The sequence below is a fragment of the Diceros bicornis genome, chromosome 11, assembly GCF_020826845.1.
Source record: "Diceros bicornis minor isolate mBicDic1 chromosome 11, mDicBic1.mat.cur, whole genome shotgun sequence".
Taxonomy (NCBI): Eukaryota; Metazoa; Chordata; class Mammalia; order Perissodactyla; family Rhinocerotidae; genus Diceros; species Diceros bicornis.
This window is the reverse complement of record NC_080750.1, coordinates 71,832,127-71,849,134: the sequence shown is the minus strand read 5'-3', so window position 1 is coordinate 71,849,134 and position 17,008 is coordinate 71,832,127. Positions and strand designations below refer to the sequence as shown.

The following is a 17,008-nucleotide window of genomic DNA, read 5'->3' as shown; positions in this document are numbered from 1 at the left end:
TCATCGGGGGAGGAGGGGTAGGGAAGGAATGGTAAGGCAAAGAAGGTGAAGAGTTGCCCAAAAGGCCTGTCTTGTATCTTGTAAGCTGCCATTCCGTAGTAGTGTAATGATATAATGTTGCCTGCTCTGGGAATTGAGACTAGGAAATGAATGAGCTAGTTTCCCAGTTTCTTTTTGGGTCCCAGATATAAATGCCTGTGGAACAATACCACTGTGAAACTGTTGCACGTGAATTTTGCTACACTTAGAAACATTTCAGTCTACTAAAAAAGAGACAGCTTTACTAGGAATTAGAAAGTCTGACCTTACTGACTTCATAATCCTGAACAAATCATTTCACATCTGAGTGCCTCTGTTTCTCCAATAGTTATGTAATGGAAATAGCTGATTCGTATCCTATCACAGAAGTGTATGAGGTAAGAGGATAAATAACATGAAATACATTGTACTCTTCAGAAGAAAGGCATAATGTAAATTACAGTGTATTATTAGATGCCTATTACAAGTTAAAGGATACACAATCACTTTAGCACCTTCTGGTTAGAAAGACTCTAATAAGCAAGAGACAGGAAATTAGAGAACTATAATTTGATAGTTCAAATTCTCAGCACTGTGCTTGGCCAGTGCTGAGAAATTATTTAAAATTCTGTACCTTTCTGGATTCAGAAATTCCTCCTTAGCTTTTCATTTACAGATATCCATCCTACATGCCAATTCTCCAGCGGGCAATTGAGCTATGGTACCATGATCCAGCCTGTACCACACCTGTGCTCAAGCTGATGGCTGAATTAGTTCATAACAGGTAAGCAGGGAGAAGATTTTCAAAGGGCACAACTGCCCTTTTGTCTGAGAAAGCCCTAAGAGAATTTGTTCTGTCTGGTGTTGTGGGGAGATTGTGGGAGATATTAAGATTCACTGCTATCAGAATGTGAAAACCTCTGAAAGTACATGTGTGTATGTCTTTGTTTGAAGGAAGGGTGTCCCCAACCACAGAAAGCCATAGCTGCTTGCAGGAAAGAGGTCACTTTAAAAAGAGTCTCAAGATTCTTATGAGAAGTGAATTTGGCGACCAAGGTTCTAATTTCCCCACCCAGATACATCAAAGTTAACATTCAGTAATGGTGCTGTGTCCACCACTTTCATAGTTCACATTCCAGAGAGACAGTGGAGGGTGAGCCAGGACACACAAGAATATTCTTTCTTAAGAAAGGTATTTGTTGGGGCTGGCCCCGGGGCGTAGTGGTTAAGTCCAGCGTGCTCCACTTCGGCAGCCCGGGTTCACGGGCTTGGATCCTTAGCGTGGACCTACACCACTCGTCATCCACACTTGTGGCAGTGACCCACATACAAAGTAGAGGGAGATTGGCACAGATGTTAGCTCAGGGCGAATCTTCCTCAGCAAAAAAAAAAAGAAAGGTATTTGTTTTTGGCAAATTACAGCTGGATCAGTAAAGATATACTTAAAAAGACAGCAAGATTTCCAAAATACCAAATTTTAGATTTGCACAACAGTTTAGAGATGGAGAAAAAAAAAATCCAGCACTTTGATTTCACTAGAATTTCAGGTCTATGCATCTGCCTCTCATGGCACTCCTGAGAGAGTTAGTCATTTTTAAGACTACCTTAGTGAGGAGGTGGGTAGTATTCAAAGAGGCTATAGCCTCCTATGAGGCTTATGATCAAGAGTTATTCATTTATAAAATAGACATTTGAGAGCATCTCTTTGCCACGCACTTTCCTAGCTGTTGTGCCAGACAAAACCTCTGCCCCCTTAGATGTTACATTCTTGGGGGAAGACAGACAGTAAAACAAGTGTGGAAGATCATTTCAGACAGTAGTGAGTGCTATGAAAAAAACAAAACAAGGTAATAAAACAGAGAGGAATTGAAGGAGAGGAGGGACAGAGAAGGTGATGTTTAAGCTGGGATCTGAATAATGAGAAAGTTTCTGATAGCCCTGCAAAGAGAAGGGGCAAGAGCGTTCTAAACTGAGAAGATAGCTGCAAAAAGTCCTAAGATGGGATGAGCTTGCTGGGACTTGAGACAGAAAAATGCCACTGACTGGAGCGTGGTGAGTGAGGGGAGGCCATGGCAGGCAGTGAGTGAGACAGACAGGCAAGAGGATGGATGGTATAGTGACGTAGTGCAGCAGTGGGGAAGGGGCATGTATCCTCATTACAGTGGGAAGCTGCTGAAGGAAGTCTTTCAAGCAAGGGATTGATGATTTAAAGGTATCAGTCTAGCCACCAGATGAAGAATGGGACTCTGGGGGCAAGAGTGGAAGCAGAAGAACCATACAGGACATGGATGGATTCAGTCATATTATAGAGGTAGACCTTGAAGCGTTCAGTGTGGGGAGGGAAGGAAAGAAAATCATGAAGGACTCCTGGGTTTGAGGCCTTACCAACTAGATCAGTGAAGCTCCTTAAAAGGTGGAGCAAACCGAAGAAGTGCTCTAGTCTAGGAAACACTCAGGAACTCAAAACTCAGGTTAAGATGTCTGCCTTCCCTGCCTGACTGCTGTTGTAGCATTCCAAGTCCCTTTGCATCTTTTCTTCTGATAAAGTGGTAACAATGCTTATATCCTTCCCTCAGCTGCCACTGAAGCTATAAAGGTAAATGTAGATTCATGTCCAAAGGGCTGTGAGTTAGTACTACCAAGAAGTGACTGTGGTACAAGCTATACTAATCAAATAAAATTGAGAATTTTAAGAGAATAATTTTATCTGCTGCTTTTTTTTTTTTTTGCTTTTTTTTAATTGATGTCATAGTAGTTTGTAACATTGTGAAATTTTAGTTGTACATTATTGTTTGTCAGTCACCATATAAATGCGTCCCATCACCGCTTGTGCCCACCCCCCAACTCCCTTGTCCCTGGTAACCACCAAACAGTTCTCTCTGTCCATGTGTTAGTGTATTTGCCACGTATGAGTGAAATCATACAGTGTGTCTCCTCTGTCTGGCTTATTTCACTAAACATAATACCCTCCAGGTCCATCCATGTTGTTGCAAATCAGACGATTTTGTGTCTTTTTATGGCTGAGTAGTAGTCTATTGTATATATATACCACATCTTCTTTATCCAGTCATCAGTCGAGGGACACTTAGGTTGCTTCCACTTCTTGGCTATAGTGAATAATGCTGCAGTGAACATAGGGGTGCATACGCCTCTTTAGATTGTTGATTTCAGGTTCTTTGGATAAATACTCAGTAGTGGGATAGCTGGATCATAAGGTATTTCTATTTTTAATTTTTTGAGAACTCTCCAGACTGTTTTCCATAGAGGCTGCACCAGTTTGCATTCCCACCAGCAGTGAATGAGGGTTCCCTTTTCTCCACAACCTCTCCAACATTTGTTATTTCTTGTCTTGGTGATTATAGCCATTCTGAGAGGTGTAAGATGATATCTTAGTGTAGTTTTGATTTGCATTCCCTGATGATTAGTGATGTTGAACATCTTTTCATGGTGCCTATTGGCCATCTGTGTATCTTCCATGGAAAAATGTCTGTTCATATCCTCTGCCCCTTTTTTTATTGAGTTGTTTGTTTTTTTGTTGTTCAGTTGTGTGAGTTCAAGATTAACCCCTTGTCAGATGTATGATTTGCAAATATTTTCTCCCAGCTGGTGGGTTGTCTTTTTATTTTGATCGTGGTTTCATTTGCCTTGCAGAAGCTCTTTAGTCTGATGAAGTCCCACTTGTTTATTTTTTCTTTTGTTTCCCTTGTCCAAATAGATGCTGCTTCATTTTTTTTAATATTTTCAGTTTGAGCAGAACTTGAATCTGGCTTGGTGATCTTCAAGATATAAGCTGTATCAGTGGTTAAATATCTTTGATTAACTTGATTATTTCACATTAGGCTAGGTAATCTGCACATCTTAGTGCAAAAAGAATCACCCGAGGTACTCAGATGAGAGCCTGAAGTACCGCAATCTTCCAGCAACATGCCTCTGACTTTTTCTCCTTCTGTGCTCTCTGTTAGATCCCAGCGACTCCAGTTTGATGTTTCTTCCCCCAATGGCATCTTACTCTTCAGAGAAACCAGCAAGATGATAACAATGTATGGTAGGTTCTTTAGAGGAACATAACCCTGGAAGTGAATTCCAGCTACATCACCATACTGTATGCCGTCTGGATCTCAGGCTAGCCCTGGCAGTGGCCGGGACAGCACTGTCAAGGCATGCTGTGTTGCTCATAACATTTGTATTACAGTGCCAACTGGCACCGAGGGCCTTTGGAGTAGGAGGGTTGAGTTGGTGTGTAAACTATCAACTATAATGTGGTTGAATAAATATATATATATCACATGTCTACTCAGGCAATCGCATCCTGACACTAGGAGAGGTCCCAAAGGATCAGGTGTATGCACTGAAGCTCAAGGGCATCTCCATCTGCTTCTCCATGCTAAAGGCTGCTCTCAGTGGGAGTTATGTCAATTTTGGAGTCTTCCGTCTCTATGGAGACGATGCCCTGGACAATGCTCTACAGACCTTCATCAAGCTGCTCCTCTCTATTCCCCACAGTGATCTCCTGGTAAGCCTTAAGCTTCATTGACAGGCTCCAGGGCCCTCATCCTGTTGTCTTTTTTTTTCCCTGAGATCATGATTGAATGTTTCTCTGAGAACTATAAGCTAGCTCCAACTAGGTCTTTTGTCTTCACATCTGAAGGGAACTAAGCTATTTTATTTAAGGTCTTGCTCCTTGCATGCAGGGGTACACAGCGCCGAAGCTGATTTTTATCCTCCTCTTCTCCCACAGGATTACCCCAAGCTCAGCCAGTCTTATTATTCACTACTGGAAGTCCTGACCCAGGACCACATGAACTTTATTGCAAGCCTGGAACCTCATGTCATCATGTATATTCTCTCTTCCATTTCTGAAGGACTTACTGCACTTGGTAAGCCCCTGGGTTGGTTGGTTTCTTTTTACGACTTAACTAAACAAAAAGGGAGATACTTGCCCCATATCCAATATGATTACTACTTTGGGGAGTTGGCCCTAACAACAGAGTACATAACTCATGGGTACATTCTCATCCAGCAGATACTTGCTGGTCCCCTCCTAAGGACCAGGCACTGTGTTAGGCACTAAGGATACAGTAATTAATAACACTAGTCCCTGCCCTTTAGGAGCCTTTTATCTAGTGGATGAAACAGACAACAGCCTGTTGACCACACTTACCTACTTACACACTATGGTGGGGGTGAGTACGAAGTGCTGTGGGAGCTCCCAGGAAGAATACCTCAGCTCCTGGTTTTGAGGAGGTAGGGTCAAGGAAAGCTGGCTGGAAGACTTGGTATCAAAGTGTAAACCTGAAAGCTGAACAGGCCTTATCAGGTTAGTGGAGGAGGCTTCCTAGCAGTAGGAACCACAAGTGCTAGCACCCAGGGGCAAGAAAGCATTGGGAAATCCAGGTGGCTGGCACACTCGTGCAGAAGAGGAGAGGAATGAAGTGAAGCTAGATAGATAGGCGGGAGAAATCTAGAGATCACAAAGGGGGCCCTTAAGCCATATCAGGGTGTTTGGAGTCTATCCTGAGGACAGTAGAAGCTGTGGAAGGGCTTTGCTCAGCTAGCTCCGTAAATTTTTCCATCCTACTCCAGCTGGTTCTTGTCAACCATTTTGTTCCTAGGCTGCCTTCTAGCAATCAAAGTAGGTGTGTATGGGTTCAGAGAATAAAATACATTTTTATGTTGGGCTGAGCAAAACATAAATAGGAAGACAGCTGTAAAATAATCATGACATATTGCAAATGCACATAGAATGACTTTTGGGTTGTCTGCTGTGGTGAGTTGTCCACACCTCTGTGCCACTTCTTTTTTATGCATTACTTCCAGCGGAGTGCATAGCCATATATCTAGGACAGTCTAGCCAAGGTATCAGACCATGCTTTGGAAGGCTGTTTTATAGCTTCTCAAAAATAGAGGGGCCTCTATGTAAACGGAAACAATGGTTTACTCTGTAAGGGTTCATCCGTTAGTGCTCTGGCCTGTGCCTCACCTAGTCAGAGCTTTTTCCACAGGCTGTGCTGCAGTGCCGCCTTGGTAAAATGCAGAGACGAGTCTGCAGCTCCCTGCCCCATAATCCCTCCGAGATGTTTTGGAGATAAACAAAGAATACAGTACCCCACTCTAACAAACGAGATGTTGATAGCTATGTTAAGCTGTGCTTACTGACATCACCCAGGTAACTCAGAGTATAGGCTCACAACTCAGACTGCTTGGATTTTAATCACAGCTCTTCCAGTTATTAGCAGTGTGATCTTGAGGCGAGTCACATAACCTCTTCACACTTTGATTTACTCATTTATAAAATGGAACACCTGCCTCCTAGAGTTGTGAAGAGGATAAATAAGATAATACCTATAAAGTCCTTAGCACAATATCTGACACAATAGAAGTACTTGCTATATGTAAACTTTTTTTTTTTTTTTTTGCTGGGCAAGATTTGCCCTGAGCTAACATCTGTTGCCAATCTTCCTCTCTCTTTTCTGTTTTCTCCTCAAAGCCCCAATACGTAGTTGTATATTCTAGTTGTAGGTCCTTCTGGTTCTTCTATGTGAGCTGCCGCCACAGCATGGCTAGTGAAAGACGAGTGGTGTAGTTCTGTACCCAGGAACCAAACCTGGGCCACCAAAGCAGAGCGTGCTGAACTTGAACCACTAGGCAGAAGACATACGTCCACACCACACTGAGTCAATAATTTCAATATTTATTTATTTATATTGTCTATTATCACACACTCACTTTCCAACTTAGAATTGGGCCTTGCTATATGATGAAGGTGAGAAGTTAACAGGAAGCATCCCAAGCAGTGGCCTTGGCTGAACTGGCCACAATTCCCAGTCTGACTGGGTACCTCTGTGGGATCTCAGCTGAGGGCAATCCATGTTTGCCCAAGTCATCAGCCGCTCTACTCCACCTGTTCCTGCTCTGTTCCACCCCTGTCCTCCTTTGTCCCAGATACCATGGTGTGCACAGGCTGCTGCTCCTGCCTGGACCACATTGTGACGTACCTCTTCAAGCAGCTGTCACGTAGCACCAAGAAGAGGACGACGCCCCTGAACCAGGAGAGTGACCGCTTTCTGCATATTATGCAGCAGCATCCAGAGATGATCCAGCAGGTAAGGAACATGAGGGTTAGGAGGCAGTGTGAGGTGTCCTACAGTGGAAGAACCTGAAAGAGATGGGAGGTGAAGCAAGATGAGTCTGACTAACATCTCACCAGGTTAATGCCTCCAAGGTAAATTTTACACCTTAAAATTGCAATGGATTTTGAGTTTGCTGAGTAATCACTGGATATAGAAAATATGAAAAAAATCAGGTGCTGAATTGTTCTTTTTTGTGTGTGTGTGAAATTTTTGTTGTACATCATTGTTTTTCAGTCACCATATAAATGCATCCCTCCACCCCTTGTGCTCACCCCCCCCACCCCCCTTGCCCCTGGTAACCACCAAACAGTTCTGTCTGTCCATGTGTTGGTTTATCTTCATGCAGTGTTTATCTTTCTCTTTCTGGTGTATTTCGCTCAACATAATACCCTCCAGGTCCATCCATGTTGTTGCAAATGGGACGATTTTGTGTTTTTTTATGGCTGAGTAGTATTCCATGGTGTGTGTGTGTGTGTGTGTGTGTGTGTGTGTGTGTGTACACACACCACATCTTCTTTATCCAATAAGTTGAGGGACACTTGGGTTGCTTCCAAGTCTTGGCTGTAGTGAATTGTTGAGTGTCACACCAAGCTCTGTGCCTTCGTTGGGCCTGTCCCATGAGCACTATCCCCCTTCCATGACAGTGACTTTGCTCACCCATTGCCATAAATGGGGCATGAGTTAGCAGTATCCAGCTGTAAAGCTTCCCACCAGAATGGGAATAAGAATGCAGGACAAAAGGAAATAACTGACCACACAGACATCAAACCACATGCTTGCCATCGTTCTATTTGTACGCGTCTTTTCAACAATAAGATTTGCAAAAAATATACTAGATAAAAATAGGCAAAGAAATGGGATTGGTGGAATTATTTAGATTTTAGCCAATAATATTTTAACCAGTCTCATCTTTGTCTACATTGTTCTCTAAAGAAACAGTGAAATAATTCACATTCCCATCACTATCCTCAAAATGTTATAAAGCTATCTCCTCTGAGACAAGCACCTGGGAGATAGAGTACGAAGTGATTTTGCCTACTGTAATCATTTGCTTGACCCATCCCATTCCCCACAAAAATCAGGGTGAACTGGAAAGGTCCATTTTTAAGTGAATTATCAAACCGATTTAAAGAACAGAAAAGGAAATACCTTAGAAGAAAAACTTATCTTGTAATAGAAGATTAAAATGAAGCTTCCTAAACTGTCTGCTTTACCCCAAACAGAAAAAGCCTTCAACCTAATAAACTCTGTTTGGAATCTGTACTTATATCTGGGGTAGCCACAAACCAGGTCACTGCCTCAGCTTCTCCATTTCCAGATGCTGTCAACGGTGCTGAACATCATCATCTTTGAAGACTGTAGGAACCAGTGGTCTATGTCCCGACCCCTACTTGGCTTGATACTACTTAATGAGAAGGTAAGAGAGCCAGCTCCCTGGTGCCCAGAGCCAAAAGCAGGAGTACTCATGCATTTGGTGATCATTTTCCAGGGCACTGTGAAAAATACTTACAGAAACACCCCACAATGGTGAAACAGAGGGAAAATGGCCCATTTCTGAGCCTGTCCTTTTTATGCTTCGAATAACACATCATCGTTTAACTGTTAGAAGTCAGCACGTGTGGCAGTTCAGACAAAGGTAAAGGATGAGGAAGTGTTACAAGGAGAGAATATACCTGGAGATCAGAGCACCTAAGACCTAAGTTCTAGTTCCAGCTCTGCCATAAACAAACATAAATAAGTCGACATATTCCTGTAAAAGAAGAATCTGGACCAGATGACCCTTATAGTGTTTACAAATTTATTTATTTATTTATTTTTGAGGAAGATCGGCCCTGAGCTAACATCCGCCAATCCTCCTCTTTTTGCTGAGGAAGACTGGCCGTGGGCTAACATCCATGCCCATCTTCCTCCACTTCATATGGGATGCTGCCACAGCATGGCTTGACAAGCAGTGCATCGGTACGCGCCCAGGATCCAAACCGGCGAACCCCGGGACACCGCAGCAGGACGCGCGCACTTAACGGCTTGCGCCACTGGGCTGGCCCCTACAAATTTAAAATTCTTGATTTTTAAGTAAGATAAAGATATATTATTTTACAAGTACTTGCTTGCACAAAAAAGGGTATCCAATTTTAGTAGATATTCCATTTCTTCTCGGAGAAGAACATTCCTTCAACCCTGCAGATTGTGGAGGGCTAATCTGCCTTTCCCCATCTTCTCTTCTTACCCTCTCTCACTCCTTACCCCACAGTATTTTTCTGACCTAAGGAACAGTATCGTGAACAGCCAGCCACCAGAGAAGCAGCAGGCTATGCATCTGTGTTTCGAAAACCTGATGGAAGGCATTGAGCGAAATCTTCTTACGAAAAACAGAGACAGGTGAGTGTAGAGGGTCCTGCAAAGAAATCCTAGGCAATTGTTATTTTTCAAATCATTGAGACAAGGGAAATTCCTTAAAAGTCTTTTAGTGGCCATCTAAAGCAGTGCTGTCCAGTGGAAAAGCAAACCACATAAGTAATTTTAAATTTTCTAGTAACCACATTAAAAAAGGTAAAAAGAAACAGACGAAATTCATTTTATTTAACCCAGTGTATCCAAAATATTATCCTATCAATATTTTAAATTAATATTTAAAAATTGAGAATTTTAACGTTCTTTTCATTGTACTAAGTCTTCAAGATCCTGTGTATTTTACACTTAACAGGGCATCTCAATTCAGATGCTAAATTTTCATTGGAAGTACTTGATTTGTATTTAGATTTCATAAAATTTACAGTTGACAAAGTAGATTCCCATACTCAAGTTGTTCCAAACATACTTAGAAGTTGTTCAATAACTGAATTGAATATCAGGCTTTTCTAAATTAATTTTTAAATTTTATTTAATTTTAGTTAATTTAAAATAGGGCATTTTAAATTAATTAGGGTGCGATTGGGGCACTGAATTTTAAATTTAATTTGATTCAGTTCCTTAGTTGCACTGGGCACAGTGCAAGTGCTCAATAGCCATATGTGGCTAGTGGCTACCATATTGGACAGCACAGCTCTATACCACAGGTCTCTTGGCAATAAGAAATGAGACAGCTTCAATCTCTTCCTGCCCTCACTTTGTGATGATTACTTCCCACCTCTGTCAGTAAGATTCCTTTTGTGCTGCCATGAGCCCAAGGTGGCCCTCAAGCCCCAGATTTGACCAGATCTCGAGACCTGCCATGAAGTTGTCAGGTAAAAAGGAGCACAAAACTAGCCCAATTTTCCCTTAATGTCTTAAGACTGAGATTAACTGACCTTAGAAACAGAACCCATCAATTCACACATTCTGTCTCTCAGTAGCTACTTGTCTGCTAGAAGCATTTTAGGCAGAGACCTTTCCCTTCCACCCTATTCCCACAACCTACATGCATCCTCTCTGTAGGTTCACCCAGAACCTGTCTGCATTCCGTCGAGAAGTCAACGACTCGATGAAGAATTCCACTTATGGCGTGAATAGCAATGATATGATGAGCTGACACCTCCTTGGACCCTACCTGTACAGAGCAGCGTCCCTTTGGTCTGGCCCAGAGGGGCGAGCAATTACAAGGGAGAGGGCCTGGCTGATCCTGGCTCCGTCTCCAGGGGTGTGGGGAAAATGGCAATGGTCAACTAGCTACTTCCCCAGGGAATAGGGGTGTGAGTGCACTCACTAGGGGGCAGGGCGCTGCTGGTTCTTGGGGGATTGGGTAGGAAGGGTGGTGGGAGGAGATAGAGACACAAATGTGTGAGACTCCAGCCCCCTCCTCCTGGGGCCACCCAAGGGGGGAGAACCCCCAGTGTCCTGCCACAACCTGCCTTGTATAAACATGTACATTTTTTCATAACATTTTGAACAAGGTTTATATTGACTCAAGTTTAAAAACAAAAAGTGTGACTGAAAAATTTTTACAGAGTCTAGTGCACCAATGCTGACGTGAGGGGTTGTGTATGCGAGTGAGGAAAAAATGTGTATTATGGTGGCCTGAAGCTTTACTGGACAAGGATGTGTGAACGTGCAGAGATATATTTAGTGACACAGTGTAGAGAGGCAAAAAAAAGTAAAAATTCCAAATGTATATTTTTTCTTATTGCCCTTTCCTTGCCCCCAAAATTATCACTTCCTGTTACTGTATTACCCTTGTTATTAGGAACTCTAAGCCATGCAGAGCACCGTCCCTCCCCTTCAGCCGTAGATGCTGCCCTAGGTCCCTTGGCCTCTTGCAGTGACAGACAACTCCAGCTAAAACTGTTTGGTGTTCTTGGCTTCATCCTTTTTCCCACTTGGCTTACCCTCAACCCCAGACAGATGCCTCTCGCTTTTAAAAGTCGGATGTAACTCTATGATTTAGGGCTCTTGGTCTCTGTTAAGGTGGAGACCAGAGAGAAGGAGTTCGGCCCACTGCTATTCTGGTGAGCAATTTGGATGAGTCCACCAGAGGCCCAACTGCGTGTGGCCAACAACTTTTAGTCTTCCCCAGCCCTTGAGGCAGTGTGTGTGGAGGTGTGCGTGTGGATATTTATATATGTACCCTGCACTCGTGAATGTATGAACTGGAGCAAGTTGTTACTACAGTGGAGGGGTTCTTAATAACAAGGTCTGCCTGGCATGAAGTATTTAGCATTCTCCTACCCCTTTAAAAATATACATTTTTATAAAATGAAAACCATAATAAATGTTTTGAATATAAAAAAAATTAATCTACAGAGGAAAATTAATGGAGAAAGCTATTTGCCTTGTACTTTTTCCACAATTGTTGCTGCTAGTTGTACGCATCTCTAGTTCAGCTCTTGCCCATGGGACACTCATCAATTAGGTTTTACATTTTTTTCTCTCCTCTACCCCCAGAAACAAGCCTGTTCGTTTTTTTTTCTTCTCCTCTGGCGACTGTGTGGTGAATCCTTCCTTGCGTGATCAGGTTGCGGATAGACTTGTAAGGGTGTTTGCCGCATACAGTGTAAGCATTGTGACCGCCAATAAACTTTAATGGTTTCTACTGACCTGGTTTCAGCAGTCAAGTCTAGTGTGTCTGCAGGGACATGTCCCACTCTAAACCATGAAGATGTTTGAAACATCCATTCTTAAAAGCCAGTGGATGACAGGGATCCCTCAACCTTTTCAAATTAGCTTGTTTCTCATTGGACTAAGTCTGACTCAATTTCTTTTAAAAGTATGATTGGTTTAGTTGACAACAAAATATGTATCTTAATACTTTTCAATGTTCCTGGCAATTAAGTTCTCTTATACCTAGGTACTACATAGTATGGGGATCAGCAGCAGTCCCCGGTAACTGTAGTGTTCTTCATTTGATAATTCTGGCCCGTGAGGTCTGCAAAGTATTTTTGCTGTTGTCCACAGCTATAAAAGTGAAGCCACTCTCCTTCTTTACTAGTTTTCAGGTAATAACATGGCAACAAGCAGAGAAGTAATAATTGCAGAAAGTCCAGTTTTGTTAATATTCTGACATCTGCTCCTCTAATGTGGGCTGGGATTCATTCATTAGACCTTGACAAGTTTAAGGATAATTGTTATCCCTTAACATACTTTGCAGACTCAGTGGGCCAGAATTATCAAATGAAGAGCACTATTTAGTTAACAGGGACTACCTGTCATTCCTCTACCGTGTAGTACCCAGGGAAGGGAAGTTACTGTCAGGAACACTGTGATGTGCTTATGTCCAGTAAATCACAGGCCCTAGAGCACCACTCTTGTCCACCTTATCTAGATGTACTGCTACCTGTGTCTGCTGTTTCGGTCTTCAGGGTACCTTCTTGGTCCCAAGTTATTTCAAAGGCAAATACAATTGATTCATCTTAGCCACGTGTGTCTCTAAGCCTAATAGAAATATAAAATGGTAGGCATCATTACTACACAAAACACTCCAGTCACATGTTCCAGTGACCTTGAATTCTAATTCTGTAGTAAATAAGACAAAAAAACTTTCTCACAGGTACTTGAAGAACTCCCTCTCCTCCAACTATCCTGAGATGCTGACTGATCAGCAAAATCCCAGACCCCTCCCTGCCCTTCCACAAAAACAATGTCAGAGGCAAGAAACTCACCAGAGGTGGTGGTCTCCTCAGTGCAGTCCAGTCATGCCCAAATGCCACAGTTACAGTCTTCCACAGCCACTTGGGCCTTGTTAAACGGTGAAGCTGTTCCTTTCTTAATTGACAGTTATAAGGGGGGCACCCCAAAAAAAGCCACCTTTTCTGGTTAATTATCAGCAATTTCACATGATTCAACCTAAAAAATGTGAAAGCCACTTATCTTTAAACTTTGCTTTCCCCAGGAAATCATATGGAGGTTGTATTCAGTTAAAACATGAGTTTATTGGTTTCTAGAATATCCTGGGCACTATGGTCACCGTGTCAAGTGGTTTTAGACAGTGTTTCCTGACACAAACTGTAACTTATGTTGACAAAACACCTAAAGTCTTTACTGCAGATTATTAAATTGCATTATGTATGTATGTGTCTGTTTTGTTGGCTCTGCCCAAATAAAGGTTATCTATTCCCGCTCAAGTATAAATCAGACAAAGAAAGAAGGGTTTTGGCCCAGGGTCAAATTTCAGGTTTTTAGATTTTAAGAAGAAAGGACTTGAAGCTGAGTGTCAATTTTCTAATGACCAGTGACAACCCACTAAGAAATAATAGTTTTATATTCTGCAAACATGAACTTACTCGTAAGAACTTGTTTCTTTTTCCCCCAAGTAGACAGATGTTCTAGTACCTTATGAAATTTCAACCAAGTGCAGAAACAGACCACCTTCCAAAATATTCTTAATCATGGGGTAACATGAATTGAATCTAGAGAGCCAAAACACCTTTCTGTAGCCTATTTGCCACCAGCCAACCCTCTGCCCACCCAAGGTTTTTGCCTGATCTACAAACTAACCTAAGTTGCCATATAATGCTGCCAAAGTGCGAAAGCAAAAAAGTAAGCAAAGATAATTACAGGGAACCTGCAAAAGCCATAAATCTGATGACAAGGCCTTGAAAAATGTAAATATTATAACTGTTTAAAAGGCCTAGTTCTTTAAATATTTTAAAAATAAATTTGAAAAGATAATAAGGTACTCACCAGTCACAATTAATACAACTGCCAGCTAGGTGCTAGATAATGTCTAAGAGGATTCTTGCCTCTGTCGCTTGTCCATTACATCTATCGGGATTCTTAGATACCGTGGAATTCACTAGTGAGCCACTTTGGTGTATTTCAGGAGCAATGGGTCAACTAAACAAATCAGCTGCCAGACAGTAGATCATCAGAATGGAGAATGGAATCAAGCTTGGAACATTATTCCTCTTCCTCAGCAAACCCTATGGTTTTCAGGACAGCCTGACTGCTGCTGTGTGTTCATTTGTCAAATACTTAGCATCCACTATAGGCCAGACACCTTTTTGAGAGTCAGCAACAGAAAAGGAAACGCAAAAGAAAAGCAAAAAACATCATTTGCACGGCAAATTCATTGCCACTTTTCTGTGTAAGATCCCTCAACAGTACAAACTGACTCCAAAACAGTGAACAGTACTTAACAAGCACCATACACAATTATATTTTAAATTCTCCTTGATAACCATGAAGACAGACAACTCAGACTTAAGCATACAGCATCACCTACATGGCCCAAACCATCCCATTATTAGGCTACAAAGGAATGAAAAGTGACAAATGGGGAATCTCCTAATCCCTGCTATCGGATAACAAATTAAGCAAGTCCATGCATGTCTGGATTCAAGGTCTGGAGGACAACCAAACTCAGGATAAAAACTGATTAGTGGAACAATAGATCTGGCTTTATGTAAAGCTCAGAGGGGCCATATACAGAGTCTGATAGTAAAAGGGTGGGGGAATGTAAGAGCAGTAGTCTCAGAGTCAGAAAACCAAGCCCTCTCTCCTCAGCTCTTCAAGACTGATTATAATGAAGGGACAGCATCCTCTCAAGGCTGAATTAATTCAACTGGGAAATTAATGGAAATTAAACCACTTTTCATTTTAAGAACAGCAGGCTATTATCATTTCTGTTTATCAGAAAACCAGTTCTCCACTCTTTAACACTGCAGTCTGGGACACGTGTCACAAAGCAAATCAAGTTAAAAGCTTTACCGACCAGCTGCAGCCTGCCATTCAACTAGACGTGGCCACTGCCCTCGCTGGCTCCCCGTCCCACCTCGTGCCTTTTCCCGGTCTGCAGAACCCTCTCTTCTCAGTCTAAACGCCATGCCTTCTGCCCACCTCCCCTTCTCAAGACCCAAGGGAGAGCCCCACTCTCTCTCTCAGGTCTCCCCTCCTGTCCCTATGTCTTACGGCCTACTCACACGTTCATGTGAGGTATTCCTAACCCCATTTCTTCCCCATCTCAGCAACCAAAATGTGCTCCTTATGAGCCGGGACCGGACGACAAAGATCGTGAGGAATGAAAAGGACGTGTTTCTGGGGCGTGGGGAGAGTGGAGACAGCTGGACCTAACTGGGGTGACACCCCTGCAGAGAGCGCCCCGGCTGCCTGGTTGGGCGGGTGAAACTCACATCGTTGCCATACGCCTCTACCAGAAAGAAAAGAGCAGAAGCAGCTGAACCGTTCCCCCGACCCTGCAAAGGAACGAGGACAAGGGTTCACCCGCGCCCCGGCAGCACTCCCCCGACAAGCCGCCGCGCCCCGGAAGTGGTTCCGCGCGTTCCTGCCGTCCTCGTCGCGTCTGCGCACACGGGCTCGCTCCGTCGCCGCGCCTCCGCCTCCGCCTCCGCCCGGCCTGCGGTGTGGCGGCTGGAAGAAGGGTGCGGCTTCTCTGTGGTGGTCGGAGCGTTCTTGTCGGGCAAGGCCGGATTGGCCTGCGGCGGCCCTCGGACCCTCACCGAGCCGGGTGCCCGGTAGACGTTCGAGCTCACACAGGTGGCCTCGTCCGCGGCGGTAGTCGTGAGGCACTGTTCCAGGACCGGGTCTTTGGCTGGGAAGAACTCGGTCGAGGGGGCACACAGGCTGAAGAGGGTGATGACTGCGCACCCCACCTGCTCTGGGGGTGTGAAGGAGGAGCCCCCAAGCGGAATCGGAAGGCAGGGCAGAACACTCAGGCAGTGCAGAAACACTGTGGCATGAAACGCCTTGGACCTTTCTAGGAGTTGCAAAAATAGCCTGGCTGGAGGGAGAGGGCAGCCCTATACATGTCAGGATGAGGAGTGGGGCACAAAAGGTTGGGATTTGATCCTAAAAGCCGTAAGTTTGCAACGGCCACTTTGCAAAGCAGCCTGATGACCAATCTTCGTTTACCCACTAGCTAGTGGGTAATAAGGATTTGAACCAAAACAAGGGCTGTGGGAAGAGAGTTGAGAAATAGGGGAGGGGGCCAAGGGAGTGGTTTGGAATCAACAGGACTTTGTGACGCAGTTGGATGTGGAGAGTAAATGAAAGAAGATTCTAGTAGGAGTCCCAGGGTCCAGAATAGAGCAGCAACGGAGTCAAGGCAAAGGAAGCATGGGACAGTATGGGGATGAGGGCAGAGAGCTTGGTGAGCCTGAATGGAAATGTGCTCCAAGGAGACTGCCCTGTGCTTGCAGGCAGAGCACCTGAGAATGCACGAAAAAATCAGAAAATAAAAGAGAATTTCCAGTTACTTTATGAAACAAGCACTTCCTTGATACCAAAAGCAGACAAACACATTAAAAGAAAAAACAACTCTTTAGACTGATATCCCTCATGAACAGTAATGCAAAAATCCTTAACAAAATATAAGCGATTCAAATGCAAGAATACATAAAAAGGATAGTATATTATGACTAAGTGGGATTGATTCTAGGAATGCAAGGTTGATTTAACACAAAAAAAATCAATGTAATTCACCATATAAACAA

At 43.3% G+C, this 17,008-nt stretch overlaps 1 protein-coding gene and 1 long non-coding RNA gene across 3 annotated transcripts in view; one reads left to right on the top strand and one right to left on the bottom strand.

Moving 5' to 3' along the window:
- The window catches only part of XPO7 (exportin 7), a 94,509-nt gene extending 82,352 nt beyond the window's left edge, over nucleotides 1-12,157 (top strand). For both annotated transcript variants that reach the window (XM_058550581.1, XM_058550580.1), the window contains exons 21-28: nucleotides 695-802; nucleotides 3,981-4,063; nucleotides 4,317-4,531; nucleotides 4,757-4,895; nucleotides 6,961-7,121; nucleotides 8,467-8,565; nucleotides 9,400-9,527; nucleotides 10,563-12,157. In XM_058550581.1, the coding sequence (XP_058406564.1) occupies nucleotides 695-802; nucleotides 3,981-4,063; nucleotides 4,317-4,531; nucleotides 4,757-4,895; nucleotides 6,961-7,121; nucleotides 8,467-8,565; nucleotides 9,400-9,527; nucleotides 10,563-10,656 (1,027 nt within the window). In that variant the 3' untranslated portion in view covers nucleotides 10,657-12,157. The remainder of the gene's footprint in view (nucleotides 1-694; nucleotides 803-3,980; nucleotides 4,064-4,316; nucleotides 4,532-4,756; nucleotides 4,896-6,960; nucleotides 7,122-8,466; nucleotides 8,566-9,399; nucleotides 9,528-10,562) is intronic.
- LOC131411572 (uncharacterized) lies at nucleotides 7,045-15,770 on the bottom strand. Its single transcript, XR_009221575.1, has 3 exons — nucleotides 15,689-15,770; nucleotides 14,241-14,556; nucleotides 7,045-7,174 (listed from the first exon to the last, which is right to left on the bottom strand). It is a non-coding gene; the product is annotated as an uncharacterized LOC131411572 (long non-coding RNA).
- Nucleotides 15,771-17,008: the final 1,238 nt, after the last annotated feature.